The sequence below is a fragment of the Brassica napus genome, chromosome A1 (genome assembly GCF_020379485.1).
Source record: "Brassica napus cultivar Da-Ae chromosome A1, Da-Ae, whole genome shotgun sequence".
In the NCBI taxonomy this organism is placed as follows: Eukaryota; Viridiplantae; Streptophyta; class Magnoliopsida; order Brassicales; family Brassicaceae; genus Brassica; species Brassica napus.
In genome coordinates, this window is record NC_063434.1 from 22,851,747 (window position 1) to 22,875,569 (window position 23,823).

Here is a 23,823-nt window from a genome sequence, read left to right on the forward strand (position 1 = left end):
ATATTAGTAAAAATAAGATATTCTTAAATATTAATAAATTTTTATTTTTAAATATAATCTAAATCTAAAAGTTTTAGTACTGCACATGGTGCAAGGTGCAGGAGAAAACATGACAAGGAGAAAATTTATTTAAACTGTTGGTACCTAATAAATGCGAAAAGAAAAAAAAAATTTAAAGTTTGGTCTACCATTGGGCCTTTTCTTACGACTTGGGCTTCATTCTGTACAACAGAGAGGCCCGATTAAAAGATTAGTAAAAACAAGATCTTTTCCTCTGTCTTGTCCAACAATCAAAGTTCACATCTCAAGAAGACTCACGCCATCGCCTTTTGGTCGACCGAGCAAGAATCAAAGAAGAGGCGATCAGAGATCGAAAGCTGTCCCTTCCTCTCAGGTAAAATTATTTACTCTTTTCTGCTTTTGTTTCCTTCTGGGTTTCGCAATCTGTCCTTTGCTGCTGTATTTGCTATGGAACACTAAGCTAGATGAGATCCTGGGTGTGACTGTGTAGTCGCTAAGCTTCTTCGATTTTTCATCGATCTGAAAGTAACAGAGTTTAATTAAACCCATTTGTTTCGTTTTTATTGCTTCTTGTTTTTAATCTGAAAGCATGTTTTGTTTGAGACCAAAGCTTTAATCTTTAATCTATTAAACAAAAGCATAAAGACAAAACCTTTTGTTATTTTTTCTTGTTTTGTTTTAGGTTTGTTAGAAGATGTCTCGAAGATATGATAGCCGCACCACAATCTTCTCCCCAGAAGGCCGTCTCTACCAAGTCGAGTACGCCATGGAGGCCATTGGCAACGCCGGCTCCGCCATCGGTATCTTATCCAAAGACGGCGTCGTTTTAATCGGCGAGAAGAAAGTCACCTCCAAGCTTCTCCAAACCTCCACCTCCTCTGAGAAAATGTACAAGATCGACGACCACGTCGCCTGTGCTGTCGCTGGTATCATGTCTGACGCCAACATCCTCATCAACACTGCTAGAGTCCAAGCTCAACGCTACACCTTCATGTACCAGGAGCCCATGCCTGTTGAGCAGCTTGTTCAGTCTCTCTGTGATACAAAGCAAGGGTACACGCAGTTCGGTGGTCTTCGTCCCTTTGGAGTTTCGTTTCTTTTTGCAGGGTGGGACAAGAACCATGGGTTTCAGCTGTATATGAGTGACCCCAGTGGGAACTACGGTGGCTGGAAAGCTGCGGCTGTGGGAGCTAACAACCAGGCGGCTCAGTCTATTCTGAAACAAGATTACAAGGATGATGCAACTAGAGAAGAGGCGGTGGAGCTTGCTCTGAAGGTTTTGAGCAAGACCATGGACAGCACTAGCTTGACGTCGGAGAAGCTTGAGCTTGCTGAGGTGTTTCTGACACCGTCAGGGAGTGTTAAGTACCATGTTCACTCTCCTGACTCGCTCACCAAGCTGTTGGTGAAGCACGGTGTGACTCAGCCCGCTGCTGAATCATCCTAAACTGTTGTCAGAGTCTTGATCTCTGCCTGGTGCTGTGTCCCCTTTATCTATCTTGTTAGTTCTCTGTTTCACAGCTTTCATTTTTAGTTTGATGTTTTTATTAGACTATGACGATGAAACTGAAATTTCACAATGTTATGAGAATTTTATTTGAGTATTTGAGTTGAAGTCTATATCAGTAATGTACAAATATCACTGTAGGCCTCAGGTTTTCAGCAACACTGATCAAGAACAGAGCTTAGGAAGCGACCTGTTGCTTCCTCTGCTTGAGCTGCTTGTGTTCTTCATCTGGTGTCTTAATCGCTTAAAATTTTTTGTCACTAGAAATGTGTGTTCTTGAGTCAGCTGAACGCTTCTCGTAGCTTAAAGTTCTTATCACGTTGAGTTTTTCACCATTGGTTGGTTAATCCAGCGTGAGCCTGAACGAGCCAAAGAAAATGATCATAAAACTTATTTCTACATTTTTGTATTTTTGAGATGATTCTTGAAATTTACCTCAAGACTAGATTCTGACCCGTCCTGGGTATATTTTTTGTTTTATTTTTTTAAAATCTAATTTTATATTTGTATTTTTTTTGCAATCATATTTGTGTTTAATATTAATTTAATTTAATATAATTTTAGGTAACTATATTAAATATGTCCAGTTGCATAACTATATATTTGTGCCATATGCATTTCAGAAATTATTTTTAAACTTTATTCTTAAAATTCGCAACATATCATATTTTCTTAATAGATACCTAACATAATTAGTAAAAAATATTTGTACCCCAAAACTCGATTCGGAATCGACCCGAAAATCAAAGTCTCATACTCTATTAGACATGGCATATATACTCAAACGGTTCTTAAAGTATTTTATCCGAAAACCAATATCAAACCTAATCCGCACCGATAACGAACAAAATTTTTGAAACCCGTTAACCTAATTGAAACTACTATAAGTGTTTTATTTTTTATTTCTTAAAAAATATAAAGTTTCTATAATATAATAATTACATTTTATACTCCTAAACCGATATTATGAGGAATAATTAACATATCATTGTAGAAAGATATGTCAATAATGTATCTGTATATATAATTACATAAAATAATGTATTATATTAATCAAATAAAATGTTAAATTTCTAAGAAGAAAATGGTTGAGATTATTGAATAACACAAAAAAAAAATTTGTCTAAAGGAGTAAACGCAATTTTTGTATAAACCCAAAAGAAAGAGATAAATGCTATATAATATATAACTGTTGGCTAATATAAATATTAGAAAGAAGTGGCTACCGATACTTTTTAAATCATAATTGAATTAATAGTTAATTGGTAAATATTTTCATGCTTTTATTATATAAATCATAATTGAGTAAATAGTTAGTTGGTAAATATTTTCATGTTTTTGGTTCAAAAACTATTGATGGAACTTTTTAAAGAAAATTTAAATATGTTACAAAATTTCAGTGATATAACTTGTATTGCATTACGTTGAAGTAATGTTAATTTCAACTTTTTGGATCTATATTGTAATAACCTGAGAATTTTTCCAAATTTATTCAAATGGTATTTGTTGATCTAAATTTTAAAGATGAGTAGTCTTTACAAAAAAAAAACTGACGTATTGAAATTGGCATTAGGAATCTAAATGTTTTCCATTTATATTTTCTGAACTTAGACGCATTTAATGAAACATGTTAAAGTGATCGCACTTTTTAAAACTCGTTTATGAAATTCTCACATAAACCATATTATCTGATTCATAGAGGGATGTATTGATATAGTTAACATTATACTGTGAGTGATAATGCAATGAATTTTGTATATGATAAAGGATGACTTGATTTTTGACCGTAACAACAAAAGTGTGGGTTCCGCAAAAATTGTTTAGTGGGATGTCAACCGTAAAATGCAGAAAAATTAATTGGTTACTAAATATTGGACATAACTTTTTCAATTGGTCACACTAGTGTTTTAATAGAATAGATACATATCGATAGATATCTTCATGAGTCTCTCTTGCTGAATCTGGAATGAGAGTGAGGAGAGATAGAACCTTTGAAGGTTTCAAGAAAGGATCAGGTGCTACTTCAGCTATGTACTGATCAACTAAGCTTGCCACCTTCTTCCGTTGTCATCCTCTCTTTGCCTCGCTGAGGAAAGCTTTTCCGAATCTATGAACAAAATTCACGTGGTACAAGTGACTAGACTTCAATGGAGACGGAACAAGAAGATTGTCAAGTGTTGCTTGATCCAGTTGCTGACCAATCATAAGCTCCAGCTTTGTTCATAAGACTTTTTTTTTATGTTCAATGCAAGAGCAAGCCTCAAAACACCGAAGAGGCTCTTGTGACGAACACAGCTTCGATCTAACACGTAAAGAGTATGGATGATGGTTTCAAGAATCTCTCTTTTCTCATTACAAGACTCCGAACAGAGCTTGACCTTCTGGTAATAGAATAAGAACCTGCTTATGGTAAGATTATCGAATTTTCGCGCTATCATCAGCTTCAAGAACATTGCAGCCAAACTAGGACATAAAACAAGAACCTCACTGAACCACCATGGTATCCGTGAAGACCCATTCTTGAAACTCTCTGTGCTTTTACTGTCACAAGAAAACCGAAGCAAGCTGCTATCTGGTGAAGGTGAACAAGCAGAAGCAGCACTAGAGGGACTCAGTTCAAGTTTCTCCACAAGCGCATCCATTAGTTGGCGGCTAAAGAATCAGTTTCAGAGGATATTTCAAGTTGCTGACACTGTTTTAGACCAAGAAAAACCTTTGGCTAAGCCCAATACCTAATCTCTTTCATACACTTCTCACTCTGTTTCAAGACACTAGTGACTTCCATAAACTTAGCAGTATAATGGATCAAGACTATATTCGAAGGTACCACAGTGAACTGACAGTTGCTGTAGCAAATCTTGATACAAGCTCAAAACATTCAACTCCACGAGGGAAATCATTGAAGATGACCTTCATATTACCATCTGAAGAACAAGTAGATTTCCCAAGAAACTTCTTTAATGTTCCAGAATACTTGCATATGATTTTCTGAAAGCAAAACACATGAAAAAAACTAATAATAACCAAACTCAGAAGTCATATAATTAGAGCATCTCTAAAATAAATTTTAGAGCTTCAAATATAAAGTTTTTTTTGTTTCCTAAGAGTATCTCTAGAGTTTGCAAAATTTTGAGTCTGATTGGTAATGGCTGTAGCTTTAAATATTTTGCTGTAGAAAAAAATCGGTAGATTTTTTGCTGTGGATTTAAATTTTATTGCTGTAGAATTTTATGGAAAGCATTAAAAATTGCTTTGAATATTTGGCCCTGCAGAGAACTTGTACAGCTGTAGTTTCCAAAAACAAAACTTCAAATTGAACTTTAAAATTATTTGTAATTTACACTATAATATTTATATTTGTCATAATTAATATAAATCAATAAGAGAAATACCCTAAAATAGCAATAAAAAAGTTTTGGTCACAAAAAACCACAAGAAAAAAAATTACTAAAATATTTCATTAAAGAGATAAATATACATTTATACCCCTAGAATTAACTAATCCATCCAAACCTTAGGGTTAAGGAGTGGGAAATTGGAATTGAAGTTTAAAATTTTATAAAATAAAATATAAATATTAAAAATTTGAAAATAAAAATTTTAAAAATAGTTTCAAAAATATTTTGAATTACAAAAAGAAAATACCAATCTGCTCAAATCTCTGACGAGACAACAGATTCTCTAGGTCACTGCGAATTCTCCAGGTTCACGTAACGTGCTCTACACGCGAGGTGTTTGTGTCTTCTCGTACGAAGCTTCTTTCTGTCAAGATGATGGCTGAATCCACCAGAAACCTCTAAAACAAAAACAAAACATCTTATGATATTTAGTTCTTGCTCTGTTTTTTTGTTTCCGCTAAACGATCATAGAAGAAAGAAAGCTACATAGCGTTTTAATGGCTGGTGAAAGTTTAATCTAGTGATAGTATTTTCATTTTCAGGTTTCAGTCATCTTTTACAAATGTCTACGAACTATATATGAACTTGAATATGGTTTATCAATGATTATTGCGCTGTTCCACAGTAAGTCCAACACCAAACGAAAACGATTCCATCAATAATCTCAAAAACATTCGACGACAAGTCTTTACGATCATCGAACCTCGAAGTCGAACCTCGAAGTCGCTAAAGTCTTTACGATCATCGACCCGAGGAAGCCACTACCGGAAGCTGTAAACGTCCAGTTTGACTCTGGATTAATCAGCCGAGTTCTGGTCTCAAGTCCGTGGATGCCGCCTGTGTGTGGCATCTGCAAGGAAGTTGGCCACGTATCAAAGCGCTGTCCTACTGTGATTAAAGTTTGTGATCATTGTAACTCTGAGAAGCACTCTTCGACAAACTGCCCCAAAAAGGAAAGAACAGACTCTACGCGAAGGAAAACGCGCAGGGGTAAATCCAGAGAAAAACAGGTGTGGAGAGAGATCCACAGCTCCGGTGCTAATGCAAAGTCTCCTTCCCTTGACGGTGTTAATGCTTCTCTCCCTGGGCTATCGGGTACGGAACGGCAGCCGGTGCAAAAGGAGTCAACTGTACAAGCAGAACCGGATGTGCAGGGTGTGGCAGGTCAGTCAGTTCTGAAAGAGAAGAGCAAGATGCAGGTCTTGAGGGTGCAGGAGGTGCTTCCAAATGAATCAAATCTGGGAACTTCTACGGAGATAGTGCTGGGTGAATCAAGTAACACACCCTACTACCTTAGATCAGTGAGGCAGAGGAGCCGTTCTGGTGCTTCTCAATCTTCTCAATCTGATATACAACCGGACTCCTCGGATATCGAATCTTCTGACTCGGAACTAGAAGACGGGGAGCTCAGTAAACATGACTTGGATTTGGGGTTTCAGGTTGTTAGAAATAAGAAGAAATTTTCAGGACTGAAGTACTCAGGCCAAAAGGGTGACCGGGGCAGGGGCCCCAAACTCAATTAATATTATGTCGACGGATCTTTTTTGTTGGAATGTACGCGGGCTAAAGAAATTTATTCACCGCAGCGGATTACGTAAATGGGTTAGGAAATTTAATCCTCTATTTGGCGGCATCCTTGAGACTCATGTGAAGCAACTCAAGATAAATAAGTTTGTGTCGCAAATTTTTCCGGGGTGGTCTGTTGAGGACAACTACGGATTCTCTCCTCTTGGTAAAATCTGGCTTGTCTGGCACCCCTCTCTGCTGGTTACTATTATCTCTAAGTCACTTCAGATGATCACTGCTGAGGTCACCTGGCCCTTCTCTCCCCAAACAAAGGTGTTCATCTCTGTGGTTTACGCCTCAAACGACCCTGCGGAGAGGGCGCTTCTCTGGTCCGAAATCACTGCCCTTGCGGATGATCTGGATATGAGTACTAAACCTTGGCTGATCTTGGGAGATTTCAACCAAATAAGGGAGCCCTCTGAACACTCTTTGACTCCAACTTTAAATATGGATAAACGAATTAGAGATTTTAATCTATGTCTATCTGATGCAAACTTGGATGATCTCAATTTCAGGGGTACAACTTTCACATGGTGGAACAAGAGGAAGTCCAATCCCTTAGCTAAGAAGCTAGATAGAAGCTTGGTGAACGATAAATGGTATTCGGTCTTCCCTTCCTCGGTCGCGTTTGTGGGTAGTCCTGGTTTCTCTGATCATGCTGTCCTATCCATCACGCTCGAGCCTAACAGAATGAGAACAAAGAAGCCGTTTCGCTTCTATAACTTCCTAATTCAGAACCCGGAGTTTCATGCAACCATTTGCATCAGCTGGTTCTCTTATAACATAACTGGATCAGCAATGTTCAGGGTTTCTAAGAAGTTGAAGTTGTTGAAGAATGTAATTAGAGAGTTTAGTCGTCAAAGCTACTCCGGCATTGAGATTAAAACGGCACTGGCGCATGAGAAGCTTCTCCAGGCGCAATCTGCGATGCTCTCCCTCCCCTCCCCTTCAAACGCCGCTACCGAGCTCCAGGCTCAACATGAGTGGGAGGAGCTGTCATCAGCTGAAACGGCTTTTTTCTACCAAAGAACAAGCATCAACTGGCTATCTCTTGGGGACGGGAATTCCAGTCTGTTTCATCGCTATGCTGCCTCCCGGCAGGCCTTGAATCATATTCATTTCCTCACTGCTCCCACAGGAGAGCAAATCACATCCCAAGCGGGTATTCAAGAATTGTGCGTAGATTATTTTGGGGAGCTTCTTGGTAGCCCGGTTTCGGATCCGTTATTCATCCAGAGTGACATGGACATGCTGTTTGACTTCAAATGCTCACCAGGACAAGCAGCTAGCTTCGAAAAAGAGTTCTCTGCTGAGGATGTTAGGAATGCGTTCTTCTCTCTTCCAAAGAATAAGTCTGGTGGGCCAGATGGTTACTCAGCGGAATTCTTTACGGCCTCTTGGATGGTAGTAGGTCCGGAAGTTACCGAAGCGGTTCTGGAATTCTTTCGTTCAGGAAAAACCCTAAAGCAGTGGAACTGTGCCAACCTTGTTCTCATTCCTAAGAAGCTCAATGCATCACTGACAACGGACTTTAGGCCAATCTCCTGTCTAAATACGGTTTACAAAGTCATCTCGCGGCTCATGGCCTCAAGACTCAAGGAAATTCTACCGCTTATGATATCCAAAGCTCAATCCGCATTCCTCCCGGGGAGACTCTTAGCAGAGAATGTTTTGCTTGCAACGGATCTCGTCAATGGATACAACACTCACGCGCTATCACCTAGAGGCATGTTGAAGGTAGACCTGAGGAAGGCCTTTGATTGTGTCCGCTGGGATTTCATCCTTGCTGCCCTCAGAGCCATCGCCATTCCTGAAAGCTATATTAGGCTCATATCTGAATGCCTCTGTACAGCTTCCTTCTCCGTGTGTGTTAATGGAGTTACGGGTGGGTTCTTCAGGAGTACAAAAGGAATCAGACAGGGTGATCCACTCTCGCCATACTTTTTTGTTCTTTCTATGGAATGTCTATCTAGACTGCTTCTCTCTCGCTATGACTCTGGGCTTATTGGTTATCACCCAAGAACGGAGCAATTGAAGATCTCTCATCTCATGTTTGCTGACGACGTCATGGTGTTCTTCGATGGCACGGGTAACAGCCTTCACGGAATATCTGAATGTCTCGATGATTTTGCTTCCTGGTCTGGAGTTCATATGAACACAAGTAAGACCGAGCTCTTCACCTCTGGAGTTGACCAACCTGAATCAGTAGCTATTGCTAGCTACGGCTTCACTTCTGGTCAGTTCCCTATAAGATATCTTGGCCTTCCACTCATGAGCAGGAAACTAAAGATCTCTGAATATGCACCCTTGATGCTGAAGATCACTTCGAAACTTCAATTATGGACGTCAAAGATTCTCTCCTTCGCTGGTAGGTTACAACTGCTCAGAACTGTGATCTTTGGTTTAGTCTCCTTCTGGCTTTCTGCTTTTATCCTCCCCAAGGGCTGTATTAAAAGCATAGAGATCCTATGCTCCAAGTTCCTTTGGTCTGGAAACCTGGAAAAGAGAAGTGTAGCAAAGATAGCTTGGCAGACAGTATGTCTTCCCAAGAAGGAAGGAGGGCTTGGCCTTAGAAGCTTCTCGGTTTGGAATCAAGTTCTCTGTCTAAAATTCATTTAGCTGCTTTTGTCAAAATCCCCTTCTCTTTGGGTGGACTGGCACTGGAGTATCCACTTGAATAATAAGTCTTTCTGGACAGTCCAAGCTTCACAAACGGATTCTTGGGCCTGGAAAAAGCTACTAGACCTCCGTCCCCTGGCGCTTCAGTTCTGCAAATCAAAACTGGCAATGGAAAAGCAGCAAGTTTTTGGTTCGATGTCTGGACGCCGTTTGGCCAGCTAATTGAGTACATTGGCCCAGCGGGTCCGAGAGCGTTGAGGATTAGAAAGGAGGCCGTGATTGCTGATGCAATTACAGATGATGCTTGGAAACTTCCGCATCCTAGAGCACAAAGGGAAGTTGATCTTCATGCTTACCTTACAACTATTACCTTGCCTTTAGCTCCTGATAAAATTGATGATTATGAATGGATTGCGGCTGATTGTCCATCTCGTTGTTTCAGGTCATCTTCGACTTGGGAGATGTTGAGGCCGAAGGAGCAAACTAAGGACTGGGTAGACATCGTCTGGTTCAAAGGAGGAATCCCTAAGCACGCATTCACTATGTGGGTTGCAAACTATGACAGGCTGCCCACAAGATCGAGGCTCGCGGCGTGGGGTCTGCCAATAGCACCTACTTGCCCTCTCTGCTCTCTCTATGATGAAACCAGAGATCACCTAATGCTTTCCTGCGAATATAGCTATGAAGTTTGGTCAGGGGTGATGAGAAGATGCCATCCACCGCCATCAAGGATTACCTCCTGGTCGGGGCTCCTCTCGTGGATACGATCATCTCCATCAAAGAGGCTCACTCTCCTGAGGAAAATAGCTGCTCAAACCGTCATTTTTCATTTATGGAAACAGAGGAACAATCTTATACACAATCAAGTGTCTTTATCGACTGATGTTGTTTTCCATGGTATTGAAAGAGAGGTGCGAAATATCATCTCAGCTAGGCGAAAGAGGAAGCCATTCAAAGAGCTCATGCAAATGTGGCTGAGTTAGGCTCCTTTGGTTATAAAATTCTGTTAGTTCCATCTTGTTTTATTTTTTTTGCCAAGATGGTTTCTGAACTAAGATCTTTCTTGTAAAATCTTTTGCTCATTTATATGATATTTACAATTAAAAAAAAAAAAAACATTCGACGACAAGCAAACCAACAATAATAACATAAAAAAAATGTTCAAACGGATTTTTAGAAACAAACCGAAATGGAATCACATAATTCCCCTCAAATCATTTTCTGGATAGCATGGTGTAGATGACAAAAGATATGAGTTCATACTTCTTTCTGCAAATCTCCAGCTCCTTGAGAAACAGAGCCTTGACTTCATCGGATGATGGTTCGGGGTTGTTGAGGAGATCAATAGGAACCGCCATCGTCTTAGAGATTTGAAGGTTGAGATACAGTTTTTAGAGAGAGTTTTGGTGAGTAACCAAGAGTCGAATGTGAAGGAAGTGAAGTGAGTATATGAAGGAAGGGAGATTAAATTGTTTTTTTTTTTAATTTGTCCAGCTGTTGTGGATTCAACCGGTTCTGATTCTGAACCAAAATAATTAAAAAATCAATAACCAAACTAAACCGAAACCTGAACCAAGCTCGACAAAAGACTTCGTTTTTATGCCTTTTTGTCATCTTATGGCTTTTCTTTTGTTTGAAAATAAAACCAAAGCTAAATAATTAAGATAAAAACTAGAATTAAATGATAACGAGAGCTAAATGGTTTGTTGTAGATCTTCATGAAGAGTTCTTGGTGATAATTACATCTCCACTTTCAAAGAGCCAAGTAAGCCTTCTCAAGTTCAGCTAAAGAAACAAAATCATGCCAACCCAAGCCTATGAATAAGGCTGACTAGATGCGGTTGATAAGATTTACGTGCGGAGGCATCAACTTCACAAGGAAAAACGTATGTGCTAAATCACTAATTATTTAACTATTCTTAAATTCATTTGGGGAATTAAAATTCTTTGATGCTGAAGAGGTTTTCACTGAAAACTTTTCAGTTATGATTCTCGACTTACTATATATGTAATTGATTGTATAACTCGTTTAAGTCTTAAACTAATGTGCTAGTAAGTTACTGTTCTTGTAGTTAACCGTTGTTACAAGAAGACGGAAGCATCAGGGTTGGGAGCAATTTGTGTCTATAGCGCTGAACATCGGGAGGCTTACTTGAACAAAGCTGGATCTTTGAAACTGGAGGTCGAATTTGAGGTTGTTTCTACCACCAAATACACTCCCTCTGTCCCTCATGATCACAAGCTCTACCCTTTGGAGAAAATTAATATTCAATTTCATACGAGTACAATGAATCCAAAATACATTTCTTTAAAAAGATTTTTAGCTATCTTTCGACTTATAAAAGTTTTGTATTTTAAGTCACACAAATAAATTTAAATTTTTATATAGCTAAGACATCTAGCATCTTCTTCGTTTTGTTTAACTCAAAAGCTAATTTACCAGTTGAAGTGTATACATATCTCTCAAATCTTTCCTTATTGATCAAGTTTATTTATCCAAAGATTCTCTAATAAAATATTGACATAATGACAACCGAACAATCCAGGCCACCCTTGACCCAAATTTCTTTGTGGGTTTTAGCCCAAACAAATTGATCCATGAGTGAATTGATTATTACTGGGCTCAAGTCGTCAAGCAGAGGTCGAGTTGCACTCTGAATATATATTACTAAAGTTAGGGTTTGCTTGTCTCGATTCTGCGTTTTGATTCCTGGCTCTGTCTCGGCTTCAGGTTTATCGACTGTAGCCCTAAATCACAGTCTGCCTCGATCTTATTTTTTTCCTTATATTTGGCTGAACACTCGTAGTCTTTTCACCTTATCTCTGTATAGAGTATTTAACGATTAATCTTTCGTCTGTTTCTGGTTGACTTGATCATTAAGGATGGTCGTTACAGTTTCGGATGAAGAAACATCTTCGTTGTGTTTCTTCGCATCAGAGTCAACAACTTCGCAAACCTTCTGGACAGAACGTCCTCCTGGTTCTTATTCCCTCAAAATCCAGAATCTCGCACAACTCATCGGTGAAAAATACCACACTCGTGGTTTCTTAGTAAATGGCTACAATTGGTACTTATTTACTATTCCAGTATTGGTTTTTTATCTAAATCGCGAAGCGTACATATGTTTATTTTGATGATAGAAGTCCTTTGATTATTTTATTATTATTATTATTATAATCTTGTTTCTGAAACGTACCTCTTGTATAATCTTGTTTCTGAAATACCAGGAGATTAATTATATATCCAAAAGGGAATGAAAAGGACAATGGAAGTGGATATATTTCGATGTACGTTGAAATAGACAGCACAAGCGAGGTGTTTGCATATCTCACCTTCTTTGTCTATAACAAGAAAGTAAACAAATATTTATGTATTCATGGTATGTAAGTTCATTTGCCTACTGCTCTATCTAGTTTTGACTACATATATTTCATATGTACTATGCCAACTTCCCATTGATATATAATGCCACGCACAAACACACACTCGTACAGATACACAAGTGAAGCGTTTTAATGCACTGAAGAAGGTGTGGGGATCTTCTCAAATGCTTCCACTTGAGTTATTCAATGATCCTAAAAATGGATATATATTTGAGGAAGATCAATGCGAATTTGGAGTTGATGTGACGATTGATTCAACCGTTACCAACTGGGAAATCGTCTCTTTTAATGAGAATTTTTGTTATCCCAAATTCTTCTTTAGTGTCAAGAATTTCACGATGCTGAATGAACATCTCTATTTCATGTCTAATACATTTTCAGTGGGAGGAAATACATGGTGAGTTTATAAATATCCACCTATGTGTGTGTGCACATGTGTGATATAACACGTGCTTAATATTCTTCTCTAGGGTACTAAGGTTTATTCGCAAGTGCTTCTCTACATTAGACGACAAATGGATCTCCATTTTTCTGCATCTAGCCGACAATGAAAGATTGTTACCGGATGAGAGGATTTACACGCGTGGTCATTTCCGAGTTCTAGACCCATATGGATCTAATCACATCACAGAGAAATGTACGTAAACCTATTGTCTTGTTATTATATATATATATATATATATATATGTATAGCTTTCTTAAGTCAATACCAATTGATGAGATAAAACTATCTATAGACTTAGATATTAATTTTGCTCCTTTGATTTAAATAATATGCGTACTTATTCTTTTATTTTTGTTGCAGTTAACTGCTGGCACGATCAATCAAACTCAGGTTGCGGTCACGACAAAGTGGTGTCAATGGATAAGCTCCAGGAGGTTTACTTGGACGAAGAAGACACTTTGAGCGTAGCGATTGAATTTGAAGTTATCTCTGCGACCAATTACTCTCCCATCAATTACTCTGCCATTATCTAAGCTCTCTCGCTTCCCCCGTTACTCTCTCTGTCTCATTAATTTGCAAAAACGAACAAAAAAGGCGCATTTACGTTGGGTTTAATTTCGTTATGCAATGGACTTTCTTTTTTTCATCGCATTATTTTCGAAATTTCTTTTTTGATTCAGTTGGGATTGAGATTCAGTATACATATATTGCAGAATTTTCAAAGCTATTGATCGAATGATTAGAATTAGACATAGCTCTTTGTAAGAAATATTTGCTAGAAAGGGACGAAAAAATAAACATCTCCGTCATGTATACCTTCCCGACAAAGCTTTGTCCTAATAGTAGTTAGATTAGTGATGATTCTGTTTTACCCTTATATAAACCTAAAAGCTTGGGCACAACAAAACAATCTGACATTAAAGTGAAATCCAAATTGAACACTCCTACCGCAATATCAATTTCGGTTCTCTTCTTGGGGGGGAACTTCACTTCAAGTGAGGACTGGCCTTTTCGTGTAAGATAGTGGGATGGGATGATACGGGGTGTGCGCAATCTGAATTTTGAAGTTTTTTTTGTATTAAAATAATAATTTCTTTATTGGTCAAACATAATTTAAAAAAACTTAAATGTTTGAATTTAAAAGTATAGTTTAAATTTACTGCTATTGAAAATACTTAAACAATAATTTTAATACATTTTGTGATTTTAACGTGTTTTGATAAAATATGAAATCTCAAAAAAAATTCTAAATTATATTGATAAAATTATAGCGATTTCCATAACTAGAAAAATAATCCAGAAACTCATTGAAGTTCAAATCCTTCCAAATCATTTTAAATTGTAGATATTTTTATTTTAATAAATTCCAGTGAACTAAAATTATCATACATATATAAATTAACAATTATTATAGGGGGAAAATACTTTAATAATAGACCAAACGTCTAACTAAGTAACTAATGCTTTTAAACCTGGTATTTTGGAGTGTGGTTGCTATAAATTATGATGTATGCAATCATACAAGTAATCTTATATGAACTTTTATTCATGGCATCTGTAAAATCGTTTACTTTACTGTTGTTATGTATACTAGATTTTTTAACCGCGCTACGTGCGGATAAGATATTATATGTATTTTTCTATTCTAAAAAATAATATATAATATTATATTATATTATTTAAAGAATATAAATAAGACTACATAACATAAATATTTTTTTTTTATTTTTTTTGTGAAAATCATTATGTTGTTTGATTGTTGTAGTTGATTCACATATTTGCATAGATATTTGTGATAGATGAATAACTATATTTTTATTATCAGTAAATAGTATATATTCATTATATAATATAAGAAAAATGAAATTATTTACTTTTTAACAAACTTGTCTCATGTTGGGGACTCGGTTATAGACATATCATATTCGAAGGAAACATTTTTACACTTATCAATCTTTTTAACAATCAAGAAACAAGTCTGAATATCAAAACAATATCTCATACGATCTCTTTGTGGAATAACTGCTCTGAAAAAATTGAATTTATGCATCAAAAAGGACTAAAAATAGATGTGCAGATATGTTATCTAAGTCAGCTTCACAAAGTACTATTCATAGTTCATATATCATTAATGTCCATCCTATTTTTTTGTCTACCATTTCTTAAACATCTTGAAATAACTAATATTAATTAATAATAAACTTTTTGGTGGAAAAAATATCATACTTGTCTAATTATCGCTTAATTATTTTATTAATATGGTCTAAGAAGCTTTCAAGTGATATCATAGTTTAATTTATTAGTTTTTTTGTTAATTTTTAGAATTTTTTGTATTTAAGATTTTTTTCCATATTAAACTTCTATTTCTTTCACAAAATTGATATATATATATGTCATAAAAATTACCATCAAATCAGTTTTACTTATTTATTATTTTGTTTTAACGAAAATACACTTTTTAAATAATTTAATTTAAAATAAAATTATAAATTAATTTGCTGTATTCTAACAATTTCATTGATTTAATTAATTTGCTTTGGTGGATAACTTAAAAAGTTTTCATATGAATCAGGGAAAGCAAGCTTATGTTGTTATATTATATTTATTTTGTGTATATAGAATCTATATATAATGCTAGTGTAATAAAGAAAGAACATTATTTTTTTGTAACTTCAAAAAGATACATTATTACAATTTGAAATGAATCAAAATTGAATAAAATGGTAATTAAATATTTGTAAATCTAATTGTTTAGTTGGATTCTCATGAAAAAAATCGATTGGTTAAACAAATGTTTCAAAATTTGTTGTGGTATTGTTTTGTCTATAAATTATAAAATTTATTGAATTAATATATTTAATTATTGCATCCTTAAATAATATTTTATTAAGACATTAGAGAAATATGTTTTGAGTTGTTTTGTCAAAATTGTACAAAAATCTATGCTTTTTCATATTTGTAACTTAAAAAGATACATTATGACAATTTGAAATTAATCAAAATTGAATAAAATGGTAATTAAATATTTGTAAATCTAATTGTTTTTTTATCTTGTTTAGTTGGATTCTCATTAAAAAAAACGATAGGTTAAACAAATGTTTCAAAATTTGTTGTGTTATTGTTTTGCCTATAAATTATAAAATTTATTGAATTAATATATTTAATTATTGCACCCTTAAATAATATTTTATTAAGACATTAGAGAAGTATGTTTTGAGTTGTTTTGTCAAAATTGTACAAAAATTTATGCTTTTTCATATTTGTCACGAAAATTTATATGTTAAACTTCTTTTTACAAAATTCTTAACTTTGTCACGAAAACAAAAATCTATGCTTTTTCATATTTGTCAACGTTCTCACACTTTCGAAGAATATATTAGCTTAGTCACTTACTTATTTTTTTTTACAAAACAAAGTATCGGAGTCTTGAAAGTTGAATTCATATTATTCTTAATGTACATAAGAGTTTGTGATTACATACTTAGTGGTTCTTGTATATGTGTCCAAGAAAGTTTCAATGACTTAGTGGTAACTGTCCTATATATATGTCATACTAACCCGGGTTCGATCCTCACTTTCGCATTGTTTTTCATTTTTTACGAAAAATAAATGAGATGACATGGCAATTTTGGGCTTTCTGATTGGTTGATTTTTCTATCCTACGTGGACACTCTCTCCATGGCTTATACCCCCCTTGGCAATTTATATGTTAAACTTACTTTTACAAAATTCTTAACTTTGTCACGAAAACAAAAATCTATGTTTTTTCATATTTGTCAACGTTCTCACACTTTCAAAGAATATATTAGCTTAGTCACTTACTTATTTTTTTTTTACAAAACAAAGTATCGGAGTCTTGAAAGTTGAATTCATATTATTCTAAATGTACATAAGAGTTTGTGATTACATACTTAGTGGTTCTTGTATATGTGTCCAAGAAAGTTTCAATGGCTTAGTGGTAACTGTCCTATATATATATATATATCATACTAACCCGGGTTCGAACCTCACTTTCGCATTGTTTTTTCATTTTTTACGAAAAATAAATGAGATGACATGACAATTTCGGGCTTTCTGATTGGTTGATTTTTCTATCCTACGTGGACACTCTCTCCATGGCTTATATCCCCCTTTTAGTATAGTATAGATTGTCCATATGATGTATATGCATAGTTATAAAGACCCCTATTCTATCTCAAGTGCAAGACAAAAATTGTAGGGAGTATTTGCTCAATAGCCAAATTCTGAATGAAAATTAAAAAATAGTACTGACTTTAGCATTATTAAGTTAGTAGCTTTTGTCTCATAGTTTACCCGGTTATACCCTTTTCACTAGCAAATTTCTAGTGAAAGAAAAAGAGAGTGCATGACGTCGTCACTTGGTGTTATGGATAAGAGTGAAGCACCATTATTTTCACCTCACGTAAATTAGCTATGTGAAACACTTCTTTACTTCATATAAATAGAAACTTTTTTCATAAAGAATGTATTACATATCACCCATGTTCGAAAACGCGGGCGAGTTGGCCGATAACTCGCCAGTTAAACGCAAATCAGTGATGCTCCGATGCGATTTTGTGTTATTCGGGCAAAACTCAGATTAGAAAAAAAATTGTACATATTTTGGCATTTTTTGGTTCAAAATCAGTCCTTCCAACATAAATCTTTCATATTTCTTTGTTAATAATCAAGAATCGAAGCAAATCGTCCCAGGAAAATATGATTTCTGTTAAAAAAAACAAAAAAAACGGCCATAAACTAGGGCTAAAAGACGCACAGGTCGGGAGGAAGAAGATGAATTATATATTACAAATATACCCTTCATTAAAGAAATGTAAAAAAAAAAGATGAAAAAATAACATTAGTGGCCATCGAACCCAGGTTAAGAGAACTAAATAAGCCTAATGTAACCGCTGGACCACAATAACACGTCTGCTATTGATTTTTCAAAACAATGTAACATATACTATAAATGAAAAATGTGAATTTTTATTATTTTTATTTTAAAATTACTCCCCGAGTACTCTTTGATTTTATCCCGATTTTCTCTTAACTCGCTAGGTCCGGGTCAAGCGTACGTATAGCGCCTAGCACAATTTCGAACATGGCATATCACTCAATTAGTATATGAATTTAATCCCTATATATAAATTTTATCCCAACCCCACCCCCAACCCCAAAGTACTAAACCTAAAACCTTAATCAATAAATCCTTAACTCAAATATAAGTCATAAACCCAAATATAAACTCTAAACCCTAATATAAACCATGAACCCACATATAAACCCTAAACCGAAATAGAATGAAACAAAATAAATATCATAATATATATTGATGAAATTATGAAATGTCTAAGATTCCATGGAATGAGTTAATGCTGATCCCGACCATACCCCTTCACCTTCTAAATACTAAAATCTAAACTCTAATCACTAAACCCTAAACCCAAATATCAACTTAAGAAAATTACAAACTATATTTTTAAACAAAATAGAACACTCTTTAGTAATCATCAAGTGGAATAGAACATGCAAAAATAGTATTATTAAATGGAATGGAACATAATAAAATCGTCAAACGGAATGGAACAATATTGCAACCGTGACTTACAGTAGTTAAAAGTATCTTCCGCAAAACGTACATGTGAATTCGAATCGGCAAGAGTTCAGTCATATTGGTGTCACGCCTAGAATAGCTCGTCGCATACGTAGATTTTCGAATTTCCGATGCTTCCCGTCCATCACCGCCGAAGCCTTTGCAAACAGTCTTTTCCATCACAAAGCTATTATGGATTTACCAAATAAATTTTTTTTTTGCAACAGGTGTGTAAATGTTGGAAGGCCACAAGTTACTTGTGTTGTTAATAATTATTAATGGAACCGTTTTTGTTTGCAAGTTTTATAGGTAGGATAGAAGAACAAAATGACAATATTATATAAAAATCACATGGTATATCGATAAGTTAAGGTAATTAGTTATATAATGAATTATAATTTTTGTGTACGCTATACAATGCAATTTTCCAAAATTAGGTTTCGAATGATGACCATCGTCCCGTCCCGCCCCGCAGTTAACAATAACAAAAATCTCTACTTATACTATATGGCTACGAATGTTTGGGGCGGGAGAGGGCGGGACGTAGTGCGGGACGGGAGAGAGTCGCCACTCACGCATAAAAACTGTCGGTATTTACTTATGAATTAAATATTACAAAAGTCAAAACTAAAACATCTGTGGTTTCAAATACAAAGAAAGAATGGAACGCACTTGAAGAAAGTATGGCTCCTAGGAGCTGTGGTTTGAGTGCGGTTAGTTATATTTATTAAATATAAATAAGCAAATCATCTATTAATAACATAATGTTATTTATCAACAATATAACTTTATACACTCAAATCATATAAAAACTTGTAAATTTCATTTCCATAATATCATGTAATTAACTTTTCATACTAAAAATTATAAACTCATAAAATTTATTATCATATAATACTAATTTTTAATAAAATTTATGAATCAAAATAAAATAAACACAAACTTTAAACATGTACAACATTTATACGTATCATTTTATACTAGGGAATGCAAAATAAAAAATTGCTTAAACGATAATCACCACAATTTTTAGATTTGATGGCACTAAGTAGGTCTGGCACATTTATCTGAAACCGAAAAACTGAGCCGAACCAAACCACAAAGTAAAGTTTGGTTCGGGTTTGGATCTTGTCAATTATACTAGTGGACTAAATCTCGTTTTTCAGTTCGGTTTTGATTTGGTTTCAGATAAATGTGCCACTGACTAGCTATAGTTTTAAAATTTGAAATACAATATATTAGATGAAGAAATATGTGGGTATGATTTGTAATTTTTTTTCAGATATATAAAAGATTTTTATAAATTAAATAAGAGGGTTGTTTAAATTATACTAGTATCACTAGTATCTAAATTTTATAATTTTTTTATAAATTAATATAATACTTTTTGAAATTTTAATTTAATTTTGTTTAAAGAGAACTAGCACAAATAAAAATTTTAAACATAAAATAATTGCCTATAAATCTCAGCAATAGCATATTAAATTTCATATTTGTGATATATAAATAATTTTTAAAAACAAATTTATAAGTTTTTAAATTATATTAGTATCACTCCATGTTTGAGATTGCGCTAGGCGTGAGTCGGGCGGTTGGTGTACGCCTAGCGAGTTGTTAACTAATCGGAGATTAATCGGAGAGTACTCGGGGAGTAATTATCTGTACTTTTTGATTATAAATATACGTATATGTACTAACATATGTGAAAACTACTAAATCCAAACATAAATACATCATAGTCCAATGTTTCGGGATTTGTTTGATGTTTCAAGAGGTAACAGGTTCGAATCCTTAGCGGAGGGGTCTTTTCATTTCTTTTTATTAGTGTGATTTAAGAAAAAAAAAATTAAAAACTACTTAAATTTGTCCCACATCGACAAACCAAGAGAAGGAGAGCTGTGGAGGTCTCCTATATATACATGTCAAGGTCGCTCAGCAATTCCAAGTCGAAATGGGCCTGCTTGTGGCCCGATTTTCGTCACTTAAGTACAGTTTTAGGGCAAGCCAAGTTATTGAGCCGATTTGGCCCAAATCGCGGCGGAAGACCCGCGCCGAGCGCCTAGTCGGGCAATTAATCGGCCAGGCGCCCGCGTTTTAGAACCTGGGTATCACTGATTTTTTTGTTTGTAAGATATAAATATATCATATGTATCCTGCAGTTACACTATTTATGGTACATGTCACCATTCATACTTCTTTTTTTAGACGAACCGCAGTTGTTCCGTAGCATGTATTTTTCTTATACAAACCGCAGTTAAACTACACCGCAGTATCTAATCCGCTTGTCCCGCACCGCTCAAACCGCTATTACCATTCGGAGCCTTGAAACCACAATTACCAACTATATCTATACATTTTTATAAGAAAATTACAAACTATATTTTTAAACAAAATAGAACACTCTTTAGTAATCGTCCAATGGAATGGAACATGCTAAAATAGTGTTGTTAAATGGAATGGAACATAATAAAATCGTCAAATAGAATGAAACAATATTGTAACCGTGATTTACAGTAGTTAAAGTATCTTCCGCAAAACGTACATGTGAATTCGAATCGGCAAGAGTTCAGTCATATTGGTGTCGCGCCTAGAATGGCTCGTCGCATATGTAGTTTTTCGAATCTCCGATGCTTCCCGTTTATCACCGCCAAAGCCTTTGCAAACAGTCTTTTCCGTCACAAAACTATTATGGATTTACCAAATAAAAAATAATTTGCAACAGATGTGTAAATGTTGGAATGCCACAAATTACTTGTGTTGTTAATAATTATTAATGAAAACTATTTTTGTTTGCAAGTTTTACAGGTAGGATAGAAGAACAAAATGACAATATTATATAAAAATCACATGGTATATCGATAAGTTAAGGTAATTAGTTATATAATGAATTATAATTTTCGCGTACGCTATGTCGCTATACAATGCAATTTTCTAAAATTATAATAGTTAAGGTCAAATCACAAGAATGCTAGATGGTGACTAAGAGCATTTCCAATTTATAACTCCATTTTTTTCTCCAAAATAGAGTAAAAGTGAAAATGAAGTAAAATTGCTCCAACCATATTCCATTTTCCACTCCATAATGGAGTGATGAACAAATAAAAAATAGATTACTCTATTTATGGAGTAAATTTCATTATAGAGTGATATATGGAGTTGGGTTGGAGCATTCCTTACTCTATATTCACTTTTACTCCATTTTAGAGGAAAAAATGAAATAGGGATGGAAATGTCCTAAGTTACTGGGAGCTGATATACATATACTAGAGAAACAACAATTCCGTCTCATAACTCTTGCACATGCTATACTCTACCCCATATTAATGCTACTTTTTATTTAAGCTGTTGTGCATAGATAAAAAAAAAGTTGACTAATGAAACTTACAGGTTCCTTTATTCGATTAAACTTTACAGTTTCAATATTGGTTATATAGGCAAGAAAACAAAGAAAAGGGCAAACAATATAATAATTGACGTGCCAATGTTGGCTTTCACGTGGCCATCCTAGCTAGCGTTTATTCCCACCATCGTATGTTTTCATTATCTCTCTCGTTTCAACTCGAGTTAAAAAAAACTCTCTTCAACTAAAAAGAAAAAAGAAGAACCAAAATAAAAGTAGCTGTGGAAAATAAAGAAGATCCGAATCCAATCTCATCAGTAGTCTTCTGAATCACTCTCAGACAATGCTCTGCTATGTCGGAAAAGCCACCAAGATTTTTATTTTCATCGTCACCGTTGTTGTCGTCATTGGTCTCGTCGTAGGCTTGGGTGTCTTCCGTCGTCACTCACACCACTGCTCCGGCGACTATTGCTCGTCTCCCACCGATTCATCTTCATCTTCCTCTGCCTCCCCTTTCATAACTCCGTTTCCTAATCCCACCCCGAACCCGAACCCGCCCGTGCTCGGATCTTCCCCGCCCGCCCCACCCGGCTCATCATCACCAAACCCATCTCTTCCAACCACCCCTACTCCGCCGGCGCCGATCGTGAACCCGAATTCGCCTCCGCCTCCGTCTAATCTGAATCCTCCGCCGCAATTTTCACCTCCTCCGCCGGATTCAGATACAACCGCCGCACCTCCTCCACCTGCATCGCAGTCATCAATGCCGCCGCCACCTCCAGCCGAAGAATCGGCATCACCGCCGTTAAATCCGCCGAGCTCCGTAGTCAATACACCCGCTCCAGTGTATGCGAAGCTGGTCAACGACTAAAGTAGACCAGACATTTGTAAATTCGACATCTTTCTATCACTTTCCAGTTCTTGAACTTGATTCGTTTGTTTTTTTTCCTAATTAGATCAAATGTTCTAATCTTTAAATCAAGGCGAAACTTTAATCTCATTTACATAAATCATATAGGAAGAGAGATCAGATTGAATGTTTAAACACTTCATTTCCATACTAATTCCAGTGATCTCAAGTAGAGTGAGTTGTCAAAACATCTTTATCATAGGATATATGACAAGAAAAAAATTTAATTTTGTTCTAGGTTAAGCAGGAATATTTGTTTGTGTTGGTTATCTTATAAGTGTTCAACAAAAAAGAGTTAACTAAAGCCCTTGAGTATCATTGTCTCAAATCTCCTTTGTTTTTGCTGGTGATTGATATAGTTATTTGTTGACATTACTTTATTTTCATTGAAATCATTTAAAGGTGTGTAACTGTGAAAACAGAAGACAAGAGGTGGGTCGATAGATTAAGAATCCCATGTAATTTGTCTGACTAATTTTGACCACTTCATCTTTACAAAATTCTAACTGCTTCCGTATCCTATTGTATTCTTTGCTCCTACTTTATGTTTTCTTTTGTCTCCATAGTCCATATACAATATATATGATTTTAGAGTTTTAGGATCCCAAACCAACTTAAGAAGAGTATATAAAGGATAAAAAGGCGAGATGCGAAAAAAAACTTGGACATCTATAGTAAATTTAGCACTTAGAGCAATTTTCGTTTTTGTTATCGAGCTGCGACTTAACTAGGTTACAAAGTCTTAGGTTGTTAGAACTAGGGAACTCGCTGACAGTTCTTGTAGCCAAGGCTCTTATCTATTGTAAAACGCTTATACGCAGATTCGAATAAGATCTTCTTTGCTCTTTTTACGTTTTGTCGATTTTATATTTAGTCTATTTTTTGTGTTCTAATTACTTGGCGTGTGATTTAGCAGATATCCAAAATGTTTAAGAAATTTAGAATTGTCTATCTTTCCTTATTTTACGAAAATCGACGGTGTGAATTTTTGTTTTCGTAATTTTCTGAAAGTGTATGGGATATTGAACAAAAGAAGA

At 35.3% G+C, this 23,823-nt stretch overlaps 3 protein-coding genes and 1 pseudogene across 3 annotated transcripts; 3 read left to right on the forward strand and 1 right to left on the reverse strand.

Annotated features, from left to right (window-relative positions):
- Positions 1-210: 210 nt before the first annotated feature.
- On the forward strand, positions 211-1,625 carry LOC106345534 (proteasome subunit alpha type-4-A). Its single transcript, XM_013784731.3, has 2 exons — positions 211-394; positions 704-1,625. The coding sequence occupies exon 2, from the start codon at positions 716-718 to the stop codon at positions 1,466-1,468; it is 753 nt and encodes a 250-aa protein (XP_013640185.1). The 5' UTR covers positions 211-394; positions 704-715; the 3' UTR covers positions 1,469-1,625.
- A 220-nt stretch (positions 1,626-1,845) lies between these two features.
- LOC106365698 lies at positions 1,846-5,671 on the reverse strand (annotated as a pseudogene).
- A 6,143-nt stretch (positions 5,672-11,814) lies between these two features.
- LOC106365720 lies at positions 11,815-13,698 on the forward strand. Its single transcript, XM_022693865.2, has 5 exons — positions 11,815-12,179; positions 12,340-12,491; positions 12,607-12,892; positions 12,966-13,132; positions 13,301-13,698. Exons 1-5 carry the CDS (start codon positions 11,995-11,997, stop codon positions 13,471-13,473), a joined length of 963 nt encoding a protein of 320 aa, XP_022549586.2. The 5' UTR covers positions 11,815-11,994; the 3' UTR covers positions 13,474-13,698.
- An 8,322-nt stretch (positions 13,699-22,020) lies between these two features.
- On the forward strand, positions 22,021-22,876 carry LOC125576709 (vegetative cell wall protein gp1-like). Its single transcript, XM_048737327.1, has one exon. The coding sequence runs from the start codon at positions 22,220-22,222 to the stop codon at positions 22,745-22,747; it is 528 nt and encodes a 175-aa protein (XP_048593284.1). The 5' UTR covers positions 22,021-22,219; the 3' UTR covers positions 22,748-22,876.
- Positions 22,877-23,823: the final 947 nt, after the last annotated feature.